The 26,385-nt window shown below is 41.8% G+C and overlaps 1 protein-coding gene across 5 annotated transcripts in view; it reads left to right on the forward strand.

The window, feature by feature from the left end:
* The window catches only part of nhsl2 (NHS-like 2), a 266,381-nt gene that overhangs the window by 201,647 nt on the left and 38,349 nt on the right, over positions 1-26,385 (forward strand). For 4 of the 5 annotated variants that reach the window (XM_049569282.1, XM_049569283.1, XM_049569284.1 and 1 more), the window contains exons 5-10: positions 7,370-7,552; positions 9,944-11,051; positions 11,919-13,077; positions 13,278-13,593; positions 15,066-15,183; positions 15,890-21,753. In XM_049569282.1, coding sequence (XP_049425239.1) covers positions 7,370-7,552; positions 9,944-11,051; positions 11,919-13,077; positions 13,278-13,593; positions 15,066-15,183; positions 15,890-16,229 — 3,224 coding nt within the window. In that variant the 3' untranslated portion in view covers positions 16,230-21,753. Of the gene's footprint in view, positions 1-7,369; positions 7,553-9,943; positions 11,052-11,918; positions 13,078-13,277; positions 13,594-15,065; positions 15,184-15,889; positions 21,754-26,385 lie in introns of those variants that run through there. The other variant, XR_007448688.1, reaches the window with a different exon arrangement.

A 26,385-nucleotide genomic window follows, 5' to 3' on the forward strand; every position in this document is an offset into this window, starting at 1 on the left:
CAGGAAGTCATATTTAGCTCCGCTCAATGGCTGAGTCATAGCTTAGTCTCTGCTGGATGGCTGTAGATGTTTCAGCGCTAACACTCTTATTTATTCATGCACAGAGGGGAACAGCCGTTGAATGGCACTCAGTGAGCTACACAGACAGATTGCTGGAATACACACAGTATGAATGACTGAAGTGAATAGACTGTTGCAGTGGTAAAAAGACAGGAGGAAAAACAAACAGGTAGTCATTGAGTGAATCAGACAAATAGGTGAGAAGATCCAGCAAGGACTTTCTTTCTCTCTGATAACATAAAATGACCGTGGTACATCTGCCAGGGTTGATGAGTTTCAATTAAATCAGTAATTAAATGATTATCTAGCCAGGAAATTAGATTTCTGGCTTCCAAAATTCATTTTGTGCAGAAACTCATCACCTGCTGGAGTGTCAAGACACCCCCAGCCCTCCTAACTCATCATTAAATTGCTGATTTGCAGGTCATGAGATTTCTAGATGTTGGGTTGAAACTAGGGATGGGAATTGATAGGATTTTATTGATATCAATGCCATTATCGATTCTGCTTATCGATCCGATTCTTTATCAATTCCCTTATCAATTCCTCCTGTGAATTAATGATATCACCTCCTGTTGTTTGTAACCCAATACATCTGCTTTCAGAATGTTTTATTATGAACCTTAAAGCCATGGTCTAGTTTAGAAAGATGATGAGAAAGATTTGAAAAAAAGCATCCCCAGCCTGAGTGTGTCAACACCATGCAGCTAGTGCAGCTATCTCAGGTGAGGCAGCTAACGCAGCTAGCCCAGCATATTATAACAACAAATAGCGTGCAAATCTACTCAACTGCTCTCATCTTACCATCCTTGGTGTTCCCATGAAATCCGACAACAGGAGTGGGGATGCACCGAAGCTCCACAGTGGGCTAGCAGCTCCAGGGAGGCTAACAACAACAGTGCCCCGCCCGCCGTCCACCTGGAGCGGGGAAGCGTCGAAGCTCCACAGTTGGCTAGCAGCTCCAGGGAGGCTAACAACAACAGTGCGCCGCCCGCCGTCCACCTGGAGCGGGGATGCGCCGAAGCTCCAAACTGGGCTAGCAGCTCCAGGGAGGCTAACAGCAGCGTGAAGTGAAGCTATGGCTTTGACCGCTTCTGTCTCTCCACCATTACGTCTTCTTTGTTGTTGAACGGGCTGCTGACTGACGAGCATAGATTCGGCGTAATGAAAAGAATCGATAAGGGAATCGTTAAGCATAAAGGCTAATGATGTCGATGAATTGGACCAGTTGGAACCGGTTCTTAACAGGAACCGGTTCTCGACTCCCATCCCTAGTTGAAACCAGTGGTCGTCTTGGTTACAGCATGTTTCATCGTGAAGCAGGTCCAAACAACATGTTGAAATAACTACTGTTGAAACGTGTGTCATATATAGCCTCGATTTCTCAGCCAAATTTAACACCAGAGTTCTGGTTACTTGGCAACTACTCACATTTTCAAGTCGTCGGTGATTGGGTAAAGGCTAAACTTTTTTTTAAAGATTTTTTGAAGACTTTTCTTTTCAAAGGGATGTTCACACCTCTCAGGTGTAGATGTGGTCACCTCATAGGGATAGATACCAACTAGGAAGCCTTTTGGATGAACGGTAAAACTTACAGCTCATGTTCAGGCATTTGGAATCAAATTTGTGGAGACTTTATTGAGAGCCTTAAGAGAGGCTTCACACATAAAAAGACAGTTCACCCTAGAATCAAAAATACATATGTTTTCTATGTTACCTGTAGTGCTGTTTATCAATCTAAATCAGGGACACTCAACTTGCTTTGCTTGGGGACCACTTCTACAAAACGACAGGAGGCCAGGGGCCAGTCACAGCAGCCCCATACATGCATGCAGGGGTGTTTCTAAGACTATAGGACAATAGGGGCTTAGCTAGGACCTCTGTGGGGGATCCTCCACTGGCACTTCTTTTGATAAACAAGCTCTATTTCGATCCACCTTAAGTATACTACTGTGAATCAATTTATTTTTATTGTGAAATAGAAAATGTTTTTTGGGACCACCCAGCACTGTACCGTGGGCCATAAGTTGAGTATCACTGGTCTAGATCAGTGGTTCCCAAGTGGTGTGTAACAGGTCCATTCTGAATGGATTGCAAGTGACTCACAAACGTGTCAAGTTTGTAAAAAAAACAGTTTATTTTTAAGTGCAGTGAATTTCCATTGCAGAGTTTTTATTTTTAAGTGCCATTTTCTGCTGTAGAGAGAGTGACTAATGGCCAGCTACTTGATAGAGACAGCAAACTAGCTTGATGACATGGGCAAATGCAAGTATGATGCTGAATTAAACTATGTGGACCTTGAACAAATGACTTAAGAGGAACCTGTAACCTGTGGCTGGACCAGTTGAGAGCCACTGGTCTAGATTGTTTTGGTGTGAGTTGCTGAGTGTTGGAGATATCGGCCGATATCTTGCCTTCTCTTGAAAATAATGGAACTAGATGGCACTGGGCTTGTGGTGTTCAATGCTCCCAAAAACTTTTGAACTATTACCTTTCTACCGAATTCACCGTGCAGAAGGAAGGCTGCAATCTTGTCATGGACAAGAGCCTCATGCTTGTGACAGCATTAGGTTAAACATTATGGCGTCATCCTCGGCTGAGCTGTAACATTAGCTAGCTTAGTGGTGCTAGGTTAGTTAGCAGTAGAAGCACGCTTGGCAGGTGTAGTTGGGTAGAAAGAAAATAGTTCCTACATAGGACTGCTCACAACAAGGTCTGTGGATTACCTTGAGTAACCAGGTCATGATCTCTGGATCTGACATTGCTGTGTGCCTTCTAGTTCCATTATGTTGGAGAGAAGGTAGACATCTCTACGGCCGATATCTCCAACACTTGGCAGCTCACATTGAAACAATCTAGACTGATAAATAGCCCTACAGGTTAGAGGAAAGACACCTATGTCTGACTTTGGGGTGGACTGTCCCTTTGTTTCATCTCTACAAATAAATCTCCATTGTAACTGTAATCCTTTTCAATCTCTTTCACCATTTGAAACTCAATAAGCTTTTGAGGTGTTTGATCAGCACTCACAGTCGTCATTAACCCTTAACAGAACTGGGGGAAGTTACAGCATTGTCAAAGTGACTCATTCCTTGCCATGAAAAAGTAAGTCAGAGTAGCTTTGAGTTACCGGAAAACTAAACCGCAAAAGGCTAACGCATGTGATATCACCACAGGTGTTTTCCTGCCATATACCTACTGTTACATCACAAGTGAAAAAAGGCTGCATTTGTCCTTTAAACTGCATGAACAACAACACAGCTAGATATGACGAGCTTTGCTCTGTAAGAAAACTCTACATTTTGTTTCTTTCTTTGTGTCTTTGAGCATTGTTCTGGAAATATGTATAAAAACTGCGTCACTTTAGCTAAATTACTTCTGTTTTCTGCAAATATTTTGTGTCGGGAATATTCTCATGTCGAGTCTCTCCGCTATTAGCTTGCTCTTTGGTCTCACAGATAGCTCAAATATTTGTAGCTCTGTGTTGTTCAATGCTTGGATGTATAATTCATACACAGCGCTGCAACGGGGACACAAACAGAAACAAAATGGAAGGAGGGCGGGGTGGAGTCATGTGTGACTGCAAAGCCCTTGGGAGGCAACAAGAAGACAGAGACGACAGGTAGACAAGCAGGTAGAGGAAGAGATGGTGAATGTGTAGGAGGTAAAGAGATGGAGCCACAGACGGTTTCCTACGCTTTGTTTTTGGTTTTCCGTTCAGCGTCGCATTCATTTATTGTTTGCAAAACAAGGAGGTATTGAATTCGACAACACCGTGCTTGATTCATAAAGAAACAAGAAGCAGGAGATCTCTATTTTTAGAGCTTTCTGACACACATTAAAAGTTGTACAACAAATACTGTGTTGTTCCGTTAACTTGTCAAGGCACTGCTTGCATCACAGTACACTTTTCCATCGATCCAACTTAATTTGATCCATTTTCTGCTTTGCCTCATTGATTTTGTGTGTTTCAGTCTCCTCACTGAGGAAAACAAAATTCACAGAATGGCATCGTTTTGTTGTGTGGGAGATAAATTTTAACAGCAGACAGCATCGGATATGACTGTCGCTATAAAACAAGCCTGATGGCTTAATAGAAGCTTGACTGAATTATGCAGCCGGGTGAGAGACTGCACTGCATGTCATTGAGGTAATCAAGTGGGTACCTGCTGCCTGCGATGACTCATTGGATTACTGTCTGCTCAGACAAGACATGAGAAGGACAGGAAGTACAACAGAGCAGCAGGTTTCTCAGCAGCATCTGCTGTAAATCACCTCGGATTAAAAACTGACTGCGGAAAATGTAGAACATAAACATCAAGGTGTCTGGTGGCAGAAAAAAAGAAGAGTGTGGCTGTTCAAGTATGTAACATCAGTTTAATGCACAGGTTGTCATCTCCAGTGACATGTACTTGTTCAGCTGAGGGGGCCTCTTGTCAAAAACCTGTTGATTTAAACTAACTTGAGGCAACTCTGTGCATCAGTGGCTCAAAACAGTGATCAGGTAACAGGAAATCCAGTAGTATAACGTCAGTAAAATGCACACAGCATGGCTCACATTTCCCCCTCATGTTCAAGGTTTACTGTTCAATCTAAGCTGCAAACATTGAGCATAGTGTTAGTTCAGGCAGGACACGATGTCAAGCTCAGCTCACATCTCAGCTACATCAGCTGATCTCAAACAGCCAATCAACTGATGGAGCAGCTGATTGATGGAAGGGAGTCAGCTGATAGATCACATGATTTCTATGCAACCAATTTGCAAATCTCATTCAGAGCACCCTATTTAAACTGCTCTGGCCTACCTACTGTCGCTGCTTCCTCTGCAAGCTGCTTTGCAACCCGCCTCCACCCCAGCTCTTCCTTTTCATGCTGTGTCTGACTTCAATCAATGTCATTTCTGTTTGTCAGTGATGCTGATGGGTTCTGTTCCCGGGGGGTCTTTGCTGCTACTCTCTCTGCCTTAGGCTTTCCATGTAGGCGCATGGAAAGGCAGGGAGGTGTGCTCTCTCTGCCTCAGGCTTTCTACGTAGGTGCATGGAAGGGCAGGGAGGTTTATTCTCTTTGCCTCAGGCTTTTTTTGTTTGCATATGGAAGGGGAGAGAAGTCTTTCTCCGTGGGCCTGAGGGCAGGCAGAGAGGCCCCAGAACAAAACCATACCGCCAAGTATAATACTGCTAGTGTGATATTGCTGTTTTCTTTAACTAAAGTGTTTCTGACTGAAATTTGTGTTTATTTTTCCTCATTTTAATTTTTCAGTCGTATTTTAGAGTAAATCTGAGTGCAAAAAATGAGTCTTTATTTCACGTTTTGTTAGAAAAACTTGGCCAGTGGCCTCCAGCAATGTGTCCTCACACAACAGTTCATATAATATCCTACAAATTAGCGCCCCCTGAATGACATTAGGTCCTTAATGTGTAGTTATGTAATTATTATAAAGTTACAGAAGTTAGGTTTAGGGAAGTAAAGTTACTGTGGTTGGGTGTGGGAAAAGAAATATGGTGACAACGCACCTTAAAATGACTCATAGTTAACACAGTTCCAAACACTGGTCTCCCGGGAAAAAGTCCTAAATCCATCTTTATGCCTGTCAGCGGCTGGCGGTTTGACACCCGGCTCCTCCAGTCCGCATGTTGAAGTATCCTTGGGCAAGATACTGAACCCCAAATTGCTCCTGATGGCTGTTCCATCGCTGTGTCCAGAGCATGTGAATGGTTACTGAATAGCAGGTGGCACCCTGTATGGTAGTCTTGGTCACCAGTGTGTGACTGTGTGTGTGAATGGGTGACTCAGTAGTGTAAAAGCATTTTGAGTGGTTGGAAGACCAGAAAGGCACTACACAAGTGCAGTCCATTTACCATTTACCATTAAAGGAATTAGACGTAATCAGTGTTGTATCTGATTATTATATCACAACGTAGAACCAGTCAGATTGCTTGATTTGACCTATCTGTTTATTAAACTAAGTTTGTATTGCCCATGCATCATGATAATACTTTATTGTAGTATTTATGTTTTCGGCAGTTCATTGGGCAAGATTTCTCCTTTTCTTTGTGGTGCTTTATCATGAAACATCTGCAGGAACTTGTGTTTTAATGAGTTTTAATGACAGTAGCTTATCAGCAAACAATTATTGAATTAAAACTATATATTTGTTAAAAAGAAAAAGCAGTATAGACGATGTTGAATTTAATATTAAATGTGAGAGAAAAGCTCTTGCTCATTGAACGTTTGAGCTTCATGTGAGCAATTTCTTAGGAATCATCAATCACATATTTCATGCAGAAGTTAATATTATAGCTAATGCAGCTGCAGCTATATTGAGTGTATCCTTTAATCCTTTGTTGCTGCTGTTGTTTAATCAGAGGTGGGAGTAAGTCACACGCAAGTCACAAGCAAGTCTAAAGTCTTAACCTTCAAATCTCAAGCAAATCCCAAATTACTGGGATGAGAATCAAGCAAGTCAAGTGGAGTCCCTCCTAAAAGTCAAGCAAAATGGGTCAGTCATTGCTCAGGTTAAGCAAGTCTCAAGTCAGTTCATGTGAAAGTCTGATGATCCGGTCAAACGTTTGACCAGTTGGTAAGCTAAAAAGACACATTCAGTTGTCTTTTGTTGTAGTTTTTGTAGTGATTGATGAAGTTGTGGTGGTTGCATCACAGATGTTTGAGCTGCAGACCTTGCATACCACTGTTCTTTCCTCTTGTTATTTCCATAATTCTTTATTCCATATTTTTTTTTACTTTTGGACTAATCGTCTCCATGATAGCGTTCTCATGCATTGGTGTCTGCTGCGTCCAAGTAGGTTGCCAGGTTTGCATGCATTGCACTAGAAATCACCAATCATGTGTCAAAAAGAAAACTTCTCAATATCTAGAAAAATGCAAACATTTATTTAAAAGAAAGTCAAGTCCTTTCATTTGTCTCAAGTCGAAGTCAAGTATCGAGTCATGGATACTAAGTAAAAGCCTGGTCTTGTAAAGGTGTCTCCATGTCTCACAAAAATCCATTTTAACCTGAGTGAAACAAGCCTGCTTTATTGAGTTTCAAAAACACTAAATCACATTTGTCTCGACCATCTTAAAAGATGTGAGTTGAAAACGCTGAATCCTTTTAAGACTGACTTTAAATCAAGTGATGCTCACAGAATCAAATTCATCTCTACACGTCTCTCAAGAGTCATAATCTAATACTTTATTGCCATGTCAACAACATGATCTGATTTAATGTTTTATTGAATTTACTGCGTGTCAAGCGAGATAACTCCTCTTCCTCTCTCTGACCCCCACTGCTCCTCTGTTTCTCCTCCAGGTGAAGGGAGAGGAGGGAAGTTCCACGGTGTCGACCTCCTCCAGCACTCCCCGTCCCCATCCCCCTCTCCAGGGGACCCCTTCCCCCACCAGCCCCGCTCCCTAGAGCCTGTCACAGACACCCTCCACCAGAACCTCCCCCTGAGGAAGACGCACTCTGACCTCGACACAACCTTACCTGCAGGTGTGTGTGTCACCATTAAGGGAAGCACTTACCCGCCTATGAATGTTTTTTCTTCTTTCTTGTGTTCCTGAAGTGCAGATATTGTCACTGCTCACAACTATCTCTACGCATCAACCACTAACTCCAATGCCAGCTGAAAGTCTGTTGGGATTGTTAGACACAATACATACTTACAAACTCTAAATTTTACTGCAGTAGGTGTTTGTAGAAATGTGATTGACTGTGCTTTTAAAGCATTTCCCTTTTTGGCAGAAATGGGACCATGACAGCTATTTTTTTTATGTTGTTTTATATTTTAAATCAACTTTTTAGTGAAACAAAGGTGACAAGATCAAAGATTTTATTTTATTTTGCGATTTTTTTTTAAAATTTAATCAGTGCTTGCTGCATTTTTGTGTCAATTCCCTTAAATGTAGCTTCGTAAGATGAATGTTTATATTCATATTTAGAGTAATCCCATGTTAAAAGGGGTCACAGTAGCAAAAAAACATCTCAATCATTTTTCTTTCTGCTTTTCACCCACCAAATTTTGAATTTAACAATGAGGGATTAATGTTGTGTTAATCATTTCTTTCCCCTGTATTTGCAGTAATCGGTTTTGCTCAGTGAAAGATGGCGTCGCCAGCAGCCAGGATCTTTTCATGCTTAATTGGTTTATTCACTACAACAGGGATACTCAATCGCAGGGTATGAAGGGTTCATGTAAACAGTTTAACCTGAATCAGGCCTTAATTGCGGACGGGTGAAAAAAAGCAGAACATCTAAACTTGGCAGGTACCTGACATTTTAAAAAGTAGATTTACATTGATTTTGTGTTAAGAAAGGAGATTAACTTTAGCAGTACAATTTTTCTGTCATTTGGTCCGGGATTAATTTTGGCAGGTATTTTAGATTTAGTCTTAGTCTTCATCAAGTTACTGCCCAAAGGCCGGGTTTCGACAAGTGAGACCAGGTTGTTGTGGACGCCACAAAGGTTATGGTTGCTCAAAAGTTACTACAATTTTGTCAACTTTTAGTCAAAATGTTTTTCCCTTGAAATTAATGCAGTTAGGATAATACAGGTTATCAGAATTTCATTTAGTCATACAAGTAATTTCTACATTTACAAACACTTCTCTAGTGGAGTTTTTGAAAGGTTTGAAGAATGATTTCTGAACACACACTCTAAAACTTTGAGGCCATATTTAATAACTAAAATAGTTATAACTCATAACTATTTGTACCCAGGTTCACTGTAAATTCAAACTCATCGATCTCACTGTTAAGAAGCAGAAAATATCTTTATTTAAGCCTGAATTATTTTTAAATCTACAACATATTAGTCTGGAGATATAAAGTCATGTCCTCTCACAGAATTGGTGATTAAAACTGCACTTCAAGTGTGCTGCTATTCAGTGTCTAACAAGTGGGGCTAGCTGCTAACAGCTATAGCCGCAACTAACAACTCCACATATCAATTCAACAGCTCCACTGTTCACAGACAGACACACACACTTGCTTATTTCCTGGCATTAACCAACCCATCATGGTTCAGTCTCATACACCTTATACGGGATTAGACAATGATTGCAAGCACAGTTGTCTGCTTCCTCTTTTAAAACATTTTTCTAATATTTTTCACAAAATAATTTATCATTCTGTTCTCCTCCTTTCATTTGAATGTCTAATAGTCCATCACTGACATTTTAGTCCCATCTCATCTTGTCAACCAAAAATGAATCGTACATTTTGCCATAGTTTTTGTCAAAGATCTATTTTTTGCTTTGATATATCTCCTCATTTGTCATGGTTTCAATTGTTTTCAATGTAAATTACCAAAATTAACACTGACCCAGCCTTAACAATTTATAACCCTATTTTGACTCTTGATTCACTGCAGAGCATGGCGAACACTATACCTACAGGTTGCAACAGCCAATCACAAAAGGGACCAAAAGTAGGGGAACACCCAAAATGAGTAGACGTTCGATAATTAATCCAGAGGCATAGAGCCGGGCTAACATTCACATCTTGTAGTAAAAAGAACGCAATCAATCCTGGAGATCAACGGCCAAGTTCTGTAAAAGATTTTGTGCTGACAGTCTGCAGGAGTCCACAACTTTTCAGATATAAGTTAGCTGGCAGGCAGAGAGCGTGCAGTATATCCAAAGGAGTTATAGTTTTAGAAGTAAGCAAGACATTCAACTACATGCTGTTAAAGGTGATATACTCTGTCCATATCTTTTAATTTTTGGAGGGGGGTGTATTTGCTATAAAGTCTAATAGTTCTTTAAATGAGCAGCTATAGATAGAAACTGTTGAGTGTTCATTTCTTCATGAGAGTTTTTATGGCCAGTTGAGTTTGTTCTCATCAGTAGAGTTGTAATAATTCTCCCTCTTCTCCCTCCACAGATAACAATTTGGAGCATAGTGCTCCGGGCCAGTTTCACCCAGGAACTATGGACCACTCTGGGCTGCTGTGCTCAAACACACCGTCCGCTTCCTGGAACGGACCTAAGGGCTCCACTTTTTCTCCTGGAGCGTGGAACGAACCTTACAAATACAGCACCAACAAAGGCCCGGCGGTCCCACCCAAACAGCACACCATCATCGGTAATTCAGGAGGAGGGACGCAAGACGGGGTGATGTTAGTGAGCTCAGGACAGCCAGCGAGCTCACATTCCAGTTCATTCACGTCTGTGTCGAACCCTTCTGGGAGAGGAGGGAATAACATACCAGGGATTTCACTGGCAACAGCGATGATGGGGAAGCGGAGCGAGACGGAAGGGGCTGCAGCGGATGGAGGGAGGGGAGGAGGAGGTGGGGGAGTTGGGGAAGCAGTGAGAGGGCGGGAGAGGTCGGCACGTTCCATAGCAGCGGCAAACGCCTTCAAGTTCCGGGAGCGTTCCCTTTCTACGCCCACGGATTCTGGTTCCTTCTGCTTTACAGAAGGTGGTTTAGGCCAGCCAGACGGGAACATCCTGCCTACAGGAAATGGTAATGCTATGGCAATAACAGACCAACAACAGCATCATAACTTCCTTGGTTTGGGTGAGAACTACGCCCTTCTCTACCCTCGAGGGAGCTCTGAGGACAGTGCCAGCACCACAGACACAATCTCTGTCACGGCTTCAGACTACAGTGCCGATGGCCGCTTGCGCCTACGCTCCCGCTCAATATCACTTAAGAAATCCAAGCGCAAGCCACCACCCCCTGTGAGGAGCGTCTCTCTTATGAAGAACCTCGGAGAAGCTGAGGGGAGAATCCATCATGAAGGCAGTCTTTACCGGGATGGCCGGCCAAAAAGCCTACACATTCCCAGGGACCACTTTCCAGACTTCCAGCCTGATTTCCTCCTGCCCAGCTCCTCCAAACCCATTGTTGCTGAGCGGGAGCTGGGCCATGGAGGTACTGATGGACCTCCAAGCCTGGAGGTCCAGGCACCAGAGAGGGAGGGAGAGACAGAGCTGACCTTCCCCACTCACTGGCAGCTAGGGGAGTGGAAGAATGACCCTTACAGGTAGGAAATGAAACTACACTTTACTTACTAGTTTCTCAATCCAGTTTGAATCTGTCTATCAGCCTGGTTTCAGCCTGCAACTTCTTTTTGTTGAGGATATCTTTTTAAAATGCAATTAACATGTGTAGGAAGTATGTAAAGAAAAAAGTACCCCAAAAGAGTTGCCCAAAATTACCTAATACTAAATTTGGCAAAGAACAGCAAAATCAAGTGATGTCTCCTGTGACTAATCGAAAAGCTTAGCAAAGCTCCAGGAGCACCATAGTTACCTCCATAATTGGGCCGGTGTCTGCTCTGGGGGTTGACAGCCTGGGAGCCAAGCAGTTTGCCGGTGGATTTGGGGAGTGGAGGAGGAAGTTGTTGGAAGGTAAAACTACAAACGACAGACTTTTCAGCTGGTTGCCACAGTTTGGCAAGCTAACGACCATCAGGACTGTGCTTCTTCCACTCCAAAAGTACAGTTACAGATTGCTGGTAAACTATGCTTTGTCAACTTTGAAGAGTTTTATTTTTCCTCTGATTTGTGCAAGTCGGCTGAGGTGGAGAGACTAGAAAGGGAGAATTCCTGCGCCCAAGTCTTATAATGGTCTGGAAAAACTGTTGTTTATTCTGGCATCATGTTGGCTAAAAAAATTATTACGTAAATAAACACCCATGTAAACACAACAGGCAATATCAAGGTCAGCAAAATGATCAAGGTCATGTCCATTTATCGTATGATTAGTTGATAACATTATGATTGACAGGCCTAACCTGGTTATTAGTTTTCTAATTGAAATTATTAAGCATTGGCTCTGAAGTTTTCTTGATGTTTGACTATAAAAAAAACTAGAAATGCATTGAGTTCTTTTCTCCTTTCTTCTCCAGATCTCTTTCAGGCTCCAGCACAGCAACAGGTACCACAGTGATTGAATGTATGAAAGTCAGAGGCAGCTCAGAGTCCCTGCTCGATTCTCCCTCCACCTCCCGAGCCACCTCACCCTCACAGCTCTCCATGGAAACAGACATCAAGGCTTCCTCGCCCTTTAAACCCCCAGGACTCATGTCCCCATCAAGTGGCTACTCCAGCCAGTCAGAGACTCCCACCCCAACTGTTCCCCTCAGTCAAATGGCAGGTCAGGGGACAGTAGGTACAACAGGAACATTGGGATGTAAGTTGCGTCCGAAGATCCCAGAAAGAAAATCATCACTACCATCGCCCAAGGACCCGGCTGCGAGGTCTAGGTTGTCCTTTGAGATGCCTGGGAATGCACATCTGGAGCTGTCATCAATCAAGCCAAAGCAAAAGGCCAGCAGACGACATTCTGACACTTCGACGGCGGCAAAACCAGGAAAAATCAGCCCCAGCTCCTCACAGGCACTGCCTGTTGTCACCCAGAATGAGCTCAAGACTGTTCGGCTTCGTTCAGTCTCTCGTGGTGACTTGGAGGACTGCCCTGATGGGGCATCTGACACCATAGAAGAAGAACAGCATAACCGAGACCTAGGCGAGGATCCCAGTCCGCCACCCACCCTCCCAAAACCCAAACCACCTGTTGCCATCAAGCCCCCATTACCCAAACGACCCCTAAACCTCCTGCTCAAGTCTCCTTCCCCCTCCTCCACCTCCCCTCTAGCCCTTGACTCACCTCCTGCCTCACCTGTGGACAGACCAGTGCCCCTGGGCAACATCTACAAAGTCATGAAAAAACCCAAACCCAAAAAACCTCCACCACAAACAACAAGTCCCTCTGGTCTCCCAGATTCTACCACCATTCCACAAACTGCCTATGATCATCAATTCCTTCCCCACTCCCAGTCCCTCTTTGATCTCCCTCCTCTTCCAGACCCACAGCCTCTTCTGGAAGACCCAGCACTGGAGCCTGAGTTTGATGTCGACCCAGAGATCCATTCTGGGGAAGGAGGCTCACTCCCCTCTCCCTGTAGTAACCAGGAGGCCCCGGAGCTACAGGACAAGAGCAAGACCCTCCCCTCGAGGATGACAATCTCCTGTCTGGCAGAGCTGTCAGACAAAAAGAAACCCAAGGTGAGAAAGACATCAATCTGAAAATGGCTTATTTGAGGGGCAACATTGCAGTTAAGGTCACTAAATGTGTCATTAAGGCAAACAGTGGAAATACAGTTAATGGAGGTAGAGACTGTCAATGTTGTTAACATCCTCTTTTTAAAGTAATTGTACTCAGGTCTCAGAATTGTTGCTGTACTTAATTTCTCATTTGTTTCCAGGTTCCACCTCCAGTCCCCAAGAAGCCAAATGTCCTGCTTCTTCCCTCGTCGGTCCACTCCTCCACCAATGGCAGCACAGAACGTCAGACCCCACAGGCTGAAAGCCCTGTGGGTCTTCCGTCTCCTGTAGGAGCATTCCCACCAGAAGAGTTACCCGGCTCCCCCAGTGTTCCTGATATGCTAGAGCAAGATGAGAACCACTTGGATGACAAGTCAGAAGAGGAGAGTTCAAAAGAGTCATCACTTCAGTCATCTCTGCAGGATTCCTCCCTTACAGAGCTGGGAGGGAAAATGGCCAGCACTGGGATTGGGGCAGGTAAGGGTGACAGATTTTAGAAATTAATGCTCTGGCTTCATCACACACTGTAACTCCAGATTTACTTTAAACATTTAAAACAAACATTAAAAAGGAGTACCCCTTTGAAAGTTTAACTTTTGAGGAGCAAATTTTTTTACCCTGTGGGTTTGAAAGGTGACTTTAATAAACTTGGTCCTTTGCTCATGGCGGCAGTTAAAATGGATTCCAATGGTGGCCCAGTTCCAAAGTGAAATAAAAGGATCAAAATATCCACAGAAACTCAAACCACTAAAACACACTTTTCTGCTTACCATCTGCACACTCAGTGTGTTCATATTTATGCCAAACATGTCCAACAGCTTTCATCTGATACTAGCACGGACAGCTATTTATATTTTTCTGTCATATAAATGTAGCTGCGGGAGACAAAGTTAAACAACTAACTACTAGGGTCAGATGAGAACTGTTTAAATGTGTTTTGGTAAAAATATGGGTATTCTTTTTCAGTGAGGTATTCTTTTATATTAAGTAGTTCATCAGACAATAAGAAATGTGATTCAGTTGTTCATTGTCTTCCTCAGAAAGCTTTTATAACTAAAAGATTAATTAGTTTCATGCGGGACATGAACACCGGTCTCCTGGGTAAAAGTCCTTTTTTGTTTGACTGATCTAACCTCAAGCTGCCTCCTTATGTGGACTTTCGCTCTTTAAACTACTTTCTTCTTGAAGTGGGATTTATAAATGTGCCTACGCCATAGTCTATGCACATGCCCTATGCCATTGTGAGCATTTATACTTGTGCGGTGGTGTGTCTGTGTCACTCTACAGTTACACCTCCAAAACACTAGTCGGCAGTGGGGTTTCTGTGGAGTGCTGTAAAGTTGAGTTGATTCAAAACACACATTAAACACACATTAAACTTGGCTTATAGAGACAATTTCAAACACAAGTACACAAATCAGCTTCACTATAACTCGCAGAAGACACATTTTCCCCACAAGTACAACATGCTAATGTATTTAGCACAAGCCTATGGCATTTTACATTGTATGAATTAGCCTAGCAGCTAGCAGACTAGATACATGTGATCAATGATAGCCTGTCAGAGCTGCTTCATTTGATTAGGATCCTTCCCTGCTGTATTTGATACATTACCTCCTGATTCTGCCAGCAAAGATTTCTCCGGTTTTGAAGCAAATCAAAGCCAAATCGCTCTAAAATTGGACTAAATCAAAACACAGGCTGGTCCCCACTGTTTGTAACAGCGAAGATGACATTTATTATTATTATGTAATTATTAGCTGAATGTAACTGATTCAGATTTACATGAATTGCAAGGGACATACATAGGTATTATGAATGTTGGCTTTGGCCAAACAACCACAAAGCCAGCAGAAATTTACAGATATGATGTGTTAAATTAAAAATATGTCATTTACAAAAACTACATTTTATTTGATGTTTTAAAAGGATTTCTCTGTCTTGTTCAGATGACTCAACAGCCAATGAGAAGACGGTACTCCACATCGCTGAGGAAACAGACGACGACTTGTTGGCCAGCACACCTGCAACGCACACCACCGAAGACCTGTTCACTATTATTCACAGGTTTGAACATGCACACAAATACCATCAATACACATTTCAGACATACACTATACATCCATAATATATTATTTACAAGCAGTAATATTACAGTAAATGCTTCTCCGTGCCATTATAAACTTATTCTGATGGCACAAATGGTTTCAGCCAACGCCAAGCTTGTCCGCCTGCTTATTATAACCCAAAGCATGTGACCAAAGACGCATTGTCTTGTTGAAAAGGTGTAAAGCGGACGGAGCATAAGGTTCCCTAGCAACAGCTACACGTACAGTGTGTTACTGCATGACCAGCGGCCCTTTTTTGTCCTTTTCTCAGAATCTCTCTCACACATACACACACATATGGATGTAGGCACACACAGAGAATCACAAGAAAGCTAGTCTCTAAGCAACAAGTGTTCATGATTTTACCTTGCATCAGGCTGAAAATAGCTTGAAAGGCAGAGAAAAAAAAGGTGAGGAGGGGGAAGAAGAAGAACAGGAGTCAATGTTTTTATCTCTTACAAGAAAGGATGGAGTCCCTTCTGTAGTAACATGCTTTAGATTCTTTTATTCTCTAAAAGGAGGCATGTCAATCTAAGTGCAGCCTATCAAGCCTGAGGAGTAAATTTTAAATTGTGAATTCAATCAGTCAGAAATGGTGGTGAATTTAAATATGCTTCTATATCTTCCCTCTCCACCTTTAGTGATAAAATTCTCTCTTCTCCCAGGTCCAAGCGAAAGGTTCTGGGACGTAAAGAGCCAACAGACTCCTTTGGCAGCCGCCAGAGCCTGGTGTCCCCGGTGAAGCACAGCACCAGCGGTAGCGACCTCCGAAATCTGACCTTAGGCAGCAGTCAGAGGTCGAGCTCCCGCAATGAGAACTTCATGGCCCTGCTCCAGAAGAAAGGCAGCAAGTCTTCCAGCGGAGGAGCCAGAGTCTCCGCCATGGAGCTTCTCAAAAGCACAAACCCGCTGGCACGACGGGTCACAGAGTTTTCAAACACCACGTCGACGACTGGTGAGGGAGGAGACGTCGCATCCGGGAATGGCAAACCCAACGATCAATGAATGGAAGTGTTGTCAACGGATGTTAACCAGGTCCATTTGCTGTTGACAAAGCTACCAACCAATTCTACAATGTGCCACTCACTGCAGATGGGGCCTTCTGACTAACATGTCCAACCGGATTGCTCCAACTACTGATTGACCATTTGCACTGTCCAATCAAATTGGAGCACATATTTGGACAAAATGGTCCCTCCCATGGTTGAAGCACTATTGTTCCCTGTCAAACCGGTCCCTCTAGGAGAGCGAGAAATCTGTGGAGAGCAAAGTTCGTTCTCACTATATTTTCACTGAAAGTTGGAGGCTTTAGGGTTACGTTTCAACACTGCTCCGTGTTTTCCTAATTGGGGATAAGTTCAGTGTGGAGGCTGGATGCACAGATGGATGGGTGGAGTAGACACAGGAAATGTAGGGATATACAGTGGATATCTTTACTCCTGACTCTTGAATGAAGACAACAGTCCCTGATGACAACAATGGTCATATAAATGAATCTGTAACCAGTTATACTGATCCACAAGGATACCACAGAGGATCAGTGATCAAATGAATTCAAGAAATAAATGGAATAAAATTCAGAAGATGCAAGACCTCCTAATGATTCGTCTACGGTTTAACCGAAACCCTCCAACCAGTAGCGCTACAGCACTCACACCTGTAGACCTACACAAATATAAGGATAAATTATTAAAGGTGCGATGATGCATCTGAAAAAGCAAGCATGCCCAAAACGTTGGGCATCATAACTCTTGTTCTCTCTATGGTAAAGGCAATACCATAGCAGGCATCAGCATTGTCAGAAAACTGAACATTCTGATCTGAGCGGATGAAGCGCAGGGTTTACAAAGAAAAACCACGTGGGGGCTTTTTGCCACCAAAGATGAGGCATGAGCATGTCACAGATTTTGTCGCTCATGCGATGAACACGAACCTTCACAAAACATTCCACAGAAGCACCGAGCAAATGGACGGCAATTTGGAACGCAAGCACTTTTCTTTTTCCGTGGCATCGGAGGTCATTTCGATGGCGCACCCTTTGCGTCGCTACATTTTTTGCCTCTCATCAATCATTATTTTTCCAGTCTTTTTTTACATTTTTGTTTTCTTATATTTTTCCTACACATGCTAGATGGCCATATTCTGTACATGTTTCATTAGACTGTTCTGTATGTATCATGTACAAAGATAAATGTAACGCATCTATCAACGGATATCATTTGCAGACACAAAGACTAAAAATAGTGTACAGAGCAGCAAGCAGCTTGGACTACAAACTGCCCACACCATGGAGGGAAAACATACTCAAGCACACACACACACGCACACACACACACACACACACACGGAGTAAGGAGTAACGCCATGGAAGACAAACAGAACAGACCGGAACAGTGTGTGTGTGTTCATACGAGTGTGTGCGCAGATGAAATCTTGCCTGTGGAGTTTCTGTACGGAGAGCATGAAGCAGGCCTGGTTATTAAACAGGGTTTTTATTCATTTTGGTCTCTGGTGACGGGACCAAAGGACTGTTAAAAACTACACACAGACCAGAGGGGACCTAGCGGTGTGTATGTGTGTGTGTGTGTGTGTGTGTGTGTTTGTGTGCTTGTGTGTGTTCATGTGCATGTATAGAGGGAAGTGCCAAGAACAAGACAGAGAAGAAAGAGAAAGAGAGAGTGCACGTACATGTGCCTGTTTATGTGTTTGGCATTTTTGTGTGTGTGTCCTCACTGCGTGTGCATATTTGTGTGTGAATGTGTGTGTGTGTCCTGTCACCCCGCAATCTTTCCTTGGGATAGGATTAGAATGACCTAACCAGACCCCCTTAAACCATACATTACAGAACCATAAGGATTTCGGAACCAGAAGGGATTCCACAACCAATAGGTTTCTGGAATCAAGAGGATTGAGAACCAGTGGATTAGAGAAGGAAAAAAGATTCCAGAACCCAAAGGATTCTGGAAAAACTGGCAGAGTTTGGAATTCGGGAATGAGGGGGTCTTGTGATGATAGAACCCCCTGGTCATAATAGCACCAATCTTGGAACACAATCTGAGGTTCAGACCTAGGTTTGAAAATGATTTAGCATATGGGGGTAAGCGCCAATATTCCACTGATTCCGATGTAGCCAGCGATATCTGGATATTCTGGCCAAGACTTCGTCATTGTCTACTGTAGGGATGCACGATGATATATCGGCACTTGATTGGTATCCACTGATAGGGATACGGTATTTTGCACAATGAATGACTATTACATACATTGAAAAGCATTCTATTTCATGTCTCCATCTGCTGGTGGGCCATCACAATAAGAGTATGCATGAATATTATGATGTTAATTCCACTATAGAAGAGACTTGATGATAGAATTAGGTAGGGAAAAAAGTGGATACATCAATATTGGTCTCAGTTATTGGTCAAATGAGTTGTTACATATAGGCTTATCGGATATATATCATGCATCCCTAGTTTACAGTCTGATTGGCAACATGAGATGCTATATAGAGTCATGGCACTCTATAAATGGATATCTACATGTGATTAATTAAAGGCTAAATTGTCTTCACACAATAACTGGTGTATTTCAAGATGATGCCATTCCATTGTTCAGACTGCCTAAAATTCCGAATCCCCATTAGTCTTAAGAAGGTCCCATTGGACCAAAAGCCTATTTCTCCAACAGCCTGTTATCCCAAAAACAAACGCCCATTGCTCAAAAGTCCTGTTTCTCCAACAATGCACACTCCCTGCAGTTAGATTCAGTTTCTCAATAGTGTTCTAGCCACCAATTCTGAGTGTTTTTATCAACCCTTTGTGGTATTTGGGCCACCTATCCCAGGTGTTCTACCTACCCTTTGTGGCATTTCCTAGTCCACTGAACCCGATTTTCTGCCACTTAATGTGGGTGCTTCAAATCAAGACAGGATCTTTTCCTAACCTTAAACAGGTGGACTTTGTGCCGAAACCTAATCACACATTCACCACAGTGTCGTTAAGATACCTTAAGTTTCAGCGTACCTGCTACAAAATACTGTACAAATGTACAAGTCTAACATTTTTTCTGGTGATTGGGTTGTCTAGCTACAGGCAGTGTGTATTTTTGGAGAAACTAAACTTCTTCGGAGTCATGGGTGTTTGTTTTTTGGATAATGCGCTTTCAGCAAAATGGGCTTTCAGTTCAATGGGAAATTTTTTGGACTAACAGGGCTCCAGAAATTCGGGCAGTCGGAACAATGGGCAGTCCCCCTGTGAGACTGCATTTCGGCTAATGCGTTCCGCCTCTCCACAGGATCTGTTTCCCAGCATCCAAGCAAAGCCCACTCAGACGTGATATGTCAGTACTCTCCGGACTTCAAACCACCGCAAATGGAAACCAGAACAATTCTGATACCAAAATCTTGTCCTGTTGTCAACAGATTCTGCATTAATATGCAGATATCTGTTTATAGAGATTCCTACAGCTCTAGCCAGAGAATCCGTTTGTCTGCACTGTCGCAGAGTGACATTACAGGAATAGTTTGTTTGTTTTGCCCTCCTCCATACACGTTTTTCACTCTCTGTATCTTTCGTCTCGGAGGTGAGGTGGTGGTCTGTGACGCCCTCCTCCTCCTCCTCCTCCTCCTCCTCCTTTCCACTCATTCCTCTCCTCCTTTCATCGCTGCTGGAGCACACACTCCATCTGTCTCTCTGCATATAGCATCATCTCTCTTTTTCTCTCCTGTAATCACTCTTCTTCTGGCACATACAGTAGCACACTCCGTCTCTCTCCTCGCCTATATACTGCAACCTCTCTCTGTTTTTACACGTAGCACCGCCTCTCTATCCTTTCCTCTTTTAACCTTCTCTCCATCCTCTCCTCCCTCCCTGACCCTCCCCCATTTTCTGTTAACCTTCCCCTGTCTCTCCCATCTCTCTTCTCTCTCTTCCTTCTCTCTGCATTCAGTCTATGCATCTGAGCTCGGCAGACGACACGACACCGGATGAATGTCAATGAATGACTGTTAAGAAAATAGATGCTGTGCTTAGTTTGAGAGTGCAAAAACAAACATCTTTCTGTCAGCGCTTATCTTCTGCCTTCTCTCTTTCTTGCTCTGAGTTTTTATATTTTTTTCCTTTTGAGTGTAACATGGATTTAACATGGGTGAATGGATGGGATCTGTGCGCAAACACAGAAACAGGCAGGGTTTGAATGTGTTTTTGCATAAAGGACCTTTACTTTCGGACTGTGAACGAAACACCCTGTGGTATTTAACCCCCCGACCGACCCTCAGTTCTGGATCAGCGTGTGGACGGTCTGAGAATTTTGGATTAGCAGTGGTTCAGCTCTCACACCTGACTTATCCCCTGCATGGATGGACCGTGTGGAGGGAGGAGGGAAACTATCCCTCGGTGCTATTGAGTCAGAGCTCCCCCTAGTGGATGGAAAAGGAGGAACCACACATAGCAGGAGAGTTAAAAAAAACTCCTTCACACGCATCTCTCTTCCCTACAACAGTCCTTCAGGTATTCCATCATCCTGAAAAAAAGACGACGATTTTAAAAATGCATAAATTATCACCATTTATGATGACTAGTCAAGTGACGCTTGTTTTAAATATTTAGTGAATGAAAAAAGATAAACCTATAAAACTCTGTGTTTGTTTGCCTTGTATACTGAATTATGGGCGTGTTGCTGCAGCGCCTGCTGTGTTTTTTTTTTTATTTCATTATAATTTTTCATTTCAGCTGCCTTGGTAGTGCATACACAAACAACCTTTGCAAAAATCTGGCCAAAATAACAGATTTAAAGGGAGCATTTATGTTATATCTGAATCTGAACTGTAAAGAAAAGTTTGAAATCTGGTGCCTCAAGTGACTCAAATATTTTAAGTATTTACCAAACCAATATTTGCCCAAATCTGCATTCATGTACAGGTAAGCAGAGTGCGGCAGTGTGGTGATATTTTTCTCCTTTCAGAGCAATATCCCTCAGAGCGATCACAGATCTGAGATCAGATAAGTGAAGCTGGAAGGGAGATCAAAAAACTCCAAAACACAATTTGAACTAAGCCCAATAGATTTTGTTAAAAATGTGGAAACAGAGAAGAGAGATATGAGCAGAGTGTTAGGAGACAGAGGATGTGTTGTTTCAGCACAATAATAACAGGAACAGTGTGTTGTCGAAAAGTACAATGTGGTGTGTAGATGCATGACACATCTAAAAATGGGTGTGTAAAAGGATACGATGTGTCAGCGTGTTTCAGTGTGTGTCAGGGTCAACAAACCACTGTGTTGGATCTATATGGAAGCAAATAAGTGTTCAGTATCAGTATTAAGATCCAGGTTGCTCACATTCAGTTGGTTAGATTTTAAGGCTGCCCCCGTCTAAGAATTTTCCTGGTCAACAATTTAGAGCCATTAGTCAACTAGTCACCTGCATGTTTACAATACTAAGTTCGGGGTGTGAGAAGGAATAGTATCAGTAACATTGTTAACACTGTGCTACGTTACAGAGAAATACAAAACTGTACTAATGAACCTTCATTAATATAGGCCTATATTTTATCTACAAGTGCACGTCACACACTGAGCGAGCCGCCTGTTAATGACACTGTGGGCAAAGCAGTAATGATTGTGTTAAGTGGCTAATGGGCATGTAGCTACTTCCATGTTTCAGATGATACGTCATGTTTGTAGTCGACCAATGAAGATGAGTTTACATATCACCTTGGGTTCGTCCTTCACCTTCTCAAAATGATCCCACACTTTGGATTTCCTGCCCAACATGTTCTTAACTAGCCTGTGGAATAACCGCAGGTACCAGCCCTGGAAATTAACCTGACTCCTGTCTGACTGCTGGGCGTGGACACTTCCTGTGTCTGTCCTTTCAAATTAAATTCCCACATGGTCCAGTCATTCAAGTTTTGATTTATTATGGCAAGGCGCAGCTCCTAATAGAGTAAGCGACCAATAAAATCTTGCTGACTAATGACCTTTCTGGTCAACAAACGTTTGGTCGACTGTTAGGGGGCAGCCCTATTAAATTCAGATCCAGAAATTCAAGTTCAAACTTTTCAAATGGCAACATCCAGGCTACCCAGCCTATCCTGTCCTGAGAAGTGAGGAAGTTGCCTTTTGAAATGTTTTGACTTTGACCAATCAACACTGAGCAACCTCAGTCTTTTTTTTTTTTTTAATTTTTGAACATTGAAAAGATTATATTCAGATTCAGCTTTTGAAATTGCAAATCATTATATTTGAGGTTTTAATTTCATAGAGCTGAATTGATTTTTAAAGTAAAATATTTTTTGTTTACTTATTGAATGGCTGTTAAAATTCAAATACTTATTTGCTTCCATAGTTTTACTTCCTGTGTAGACAGACGGCAGATTTCTTCAACAGGAAACATTTGGTTTGACAGTCTTTCATGAAGAGTTTAGGTACAAACAAAGTAACATATGGGTACACTGGTAAAAGGGGTGCTATCCCTTTTGTAGGGATACAATCATTTAATATTGAGAATAATATGTAATTTTTTTTACAGATTGTTTTTTTTCCGGAGGCAGAGTTGCACTGGAAGCAGAGATAATCCCATTGGTTGTGTTTCTTCCAGCTTGTTGAGATTATTTCAGATACTTCTTAGGTCTACTAGCAACAAACTGGGAAACAGTTTGTGAACAGTTCTTCCCAAACAGACACACCAACCAGTGAGAATATTTTAGCCAGAAGAGCAGCTCTGCCTCCAAGAAATGTCTGTAGAACTAAATTACCAATCTCTAAAATATGTTGACAGCATATTATATTAGAAAATGACATTTATATAGAGTGTGAAAAGAGAGCTGACACTAGAAATATATTGAATATTTAATCCATTATCCCTTCTTTAGGAGTAGGGGAGAGAGGAAGGAGGGGGAATGAGGGTGTGGAGCAAAGGTTTGATTTTGCTGAATGTGGGGATTACCACGCTGAAATTTACACACGCTCCATCATCTTTTCCTTCACCTCCTCCCTCCCTTCTTCTCAGCTGTCGTGTGACTCAGAGGAGTAATCATGTTAAAAGCTTTTCCCTCTCTCTCACTCTCTCCTTCGCTTCCCTACAAAATGATAAAAAGGTACGGGAAAGCACGAAAAGCACAGAGCGCTGCAATGGCTCGTTAATTAATTTGGTTTAATTTTACAGTTGGTCTCTGCAGATACAGAGCAGCCAAACAGCAACTTGTTGCTAAGAGACTTAAATAAAAGCTGTGTAGAAGAAGTTGGAGACTTGGAGTTCAGGCAAGGATAAAACTCTCTAAAGCCAACAGAAAGATTTATCTGAATAAGCTAAACAAAGTTTGTGTAAATGACATGTTTACAGTCATTTGTTAAGGATAATGAATAGAGCTAAGAAACGACTCCAAATGCAATATCAGCATGAACAAATCAAACATCCCTTCAGACGTCAGACTCCAGAACAAAGTGAACCCCAAATCACTGCAGTATGGGCTAACAAATATAATCTGTCAAAGACACAAACACTTACATTAATCAAACTATTATTTACCACTTTGTAGAGAAATCTGCCACAACAGGCACAAAAGCTTTAAAATAAAAGCAGTTGTTGACATTCAGCAAACACATCACAGCAGATATATGACCTGAGAATTTGCGAACTTTACAAAGGACTGCACTTTTATAAAGTTAACAGCTCATGCTACGAATACAAGTTCTGCCACCCACCCAGAACCTTACAAAGTATCATGTTCAGGTTCACTTTAGTGTGTAAAATCATGTTCATCATGTATTGTAAGTAGATTCGCAATATCCAGGACGGAAGAAAGGAAGTAAAAAGGAGTCAGGTGACGTGGTATAAACAGCAACAATGTCCGCATGACGCCTGCGGAGGTAGGAGGTCAGGGTGGATGTATGGGTCAAACAAACACAGGAGTTTTACCCAGAAGACTGATGTTTGTGTCCCGTGTAAAACCAAGAGTCATAGTAAGAAACTTAACTTATACTTAACATAATCATGATCTTCTTTCTTAACCTGACCACGTAGTTTTGGTTCTTAACTGCGACTGTTTCACAAATATACTGTAACTTTGGGTGTCACATTTTTGGCCAGTGCAGAACTCCACCTATAATACAAAACCTGGATATTTTGGCTGTAGCTCATCACAGCATAGTGGCACTCATCCCAAAGCCCAAAAACATTACCACTGAAAAATTCAAAAGCATTATAACTCGTCCTATTTACACTGTAAAAACTGATACTTCCTTAAAAATTACCAAAAAAAAAAAAAAAAGTGGCAAGAGTTTGCACTAATTTTGTTGATTTAAATCAACTTGTCTTGTTTTTAATTAAACAGAATTCAAATTTATGTATTTAAATGTATTCACTAAATTTCAGTACTGGATAATTACAATTACAATAATTATAATCACTTCAACTTAATTATATTAAGTAAATTTTACTCATTTGTTGTAGTTTAAGGCAACACTATTTTCAATATTTTTCTATTTTTATGTTGAATTAAGTTTATTTTATCATTAGGTTTTAAATATAAAATGTATGTACAGTGAATGAATTGCAGAAATTTTTTTAATTACATCAACTTAATTTTGTATTTTCTAATAGGTGCTGAGAGTAAACATAATACAAAAAAATACTTTCATAACATTAATTCAAAGAGACAAATCATACAAAAACAGAACAGCATGTGATCATATCAGAAAATGTTCTCATGAAAGTCACCAAATTTGATTAAAACGCATCCAACATCAGATGTGTATACAGTACATGCTGCCCCAAATACTGTAGGTTTCACTGAAAACCAATGGCAATGAGGAATCTCTTTGAGTTTTTCAGGTGTTACTTTTTGTTGCTTTGGGTGCAACCAGTCCAACTTTTTTTGACTTCCACTGACTTGTGATGAGCTGTACAAAATCATGAATCACACCAAAACTTAGGCCTTGATGGAGTCTATTTTTGGGATCCCTTTTGCGTTACGAGAGAGTGAAAAAGGGTGAAAAAAGAAAGAGGGGTGATGGTTGCAGATTTGGGCCAAAGAGTAGCTTGCATTTGTTTTTAGGAGTGGCAGATGGATGGGGTTTACACTGTTTGGATATTTGAAACAGGCATGATGCCCATCACATCATTCACTGGTAAACCCCACCCATCTGCCACACCAAGCAAACTTAAACAAACCCCCAACCCAATTTTAACCCCAGTTTAGGGGCTGTACAGGCAGCTTATAAAGACACAGAGATGATAATTAGAGAGACATAGAGAGAAAGAGAGACAGACAGAGTTATTGGAATTATTCTATTTTTGTTATTCCTCATTGAAAAAGACATATTTAAAGGAATATTCCGTGTATGTATTGAATAACCTCTGTTTCCCTGCCCCATCCAATGGTGTGCTCTGTAGCTGCGAGGTAGCGTCTCACACCAACGCTTCCTTCTGCAGCTATGCAATGCCAATGTGATGAAATTATTATATCATTATAAATAAATTATTTTTCTTGCTTAAAAAAAAGGAATGTTTTGTTTGTTTTCTCTCCCACTGTTGTTTGTGCTTTCTGCCCCGCTAGTCCTCAAGGTTACTCTCTGAATCGGTATTAATGAGTCTCCCTGAGGAGGCAACAACACTTTAGTTAATTGGGTGTTTCTATCTGAAGCATGAGACGCCGACTAAAACCTCTTGATCCAAAGTTTAATTATTGTTTACTTATTTAGGCCATTTTGTCTTGAAATTACTATGCGTGTTCATATAGCAGAGGGTTATTTATGAAAGAAACATTACTATCTGTGTTCCCACAGCTCCCGCCATATTTTCAGAATCTGATGAAGCAACGTGCGAAAGGCGTAGTTTGCTCCTTTTTGATTTTAATGTAATCTGTTGATAAAACAGTATCCTGGTGTGTGCTGGAACTTTGATATTTTTGGTTTGCTGTGGTTTATCCTGCACCAGCTGGCACCCAGGAGAGAAGAACTGCTGCGCACAGTTAGACTAGATTTTATGCTTGCTTATTAAGTATACAACCTCGAACATCCTTTTGAACAAATTTGGAAATTTGGAATCCTGCTGGTTTCTCCTAAAGGAACCAATCCTGAATTTGTATATAAAAATACATCCATGTTTGAATCTCAAAATGGGACTGCAGTAGGAAGGGGCAAATGTCTCCTCTACATGATGG

Source organism: Epinephelus fuscoguttatus, linkage group LG23, assembly GCF_011397635.1.
Source record: "Epinephelus fuscoguttatus linkage group LG23, E.fuscoguttatus.final_Chr_v1".
Classification (NCBI taxonomy): Eukaryota; Metazoa; Chordata; class Actinopteri; order Perciformes; family Serranidae; genus Epinephelus; species Epinephelus fuscoguttatus.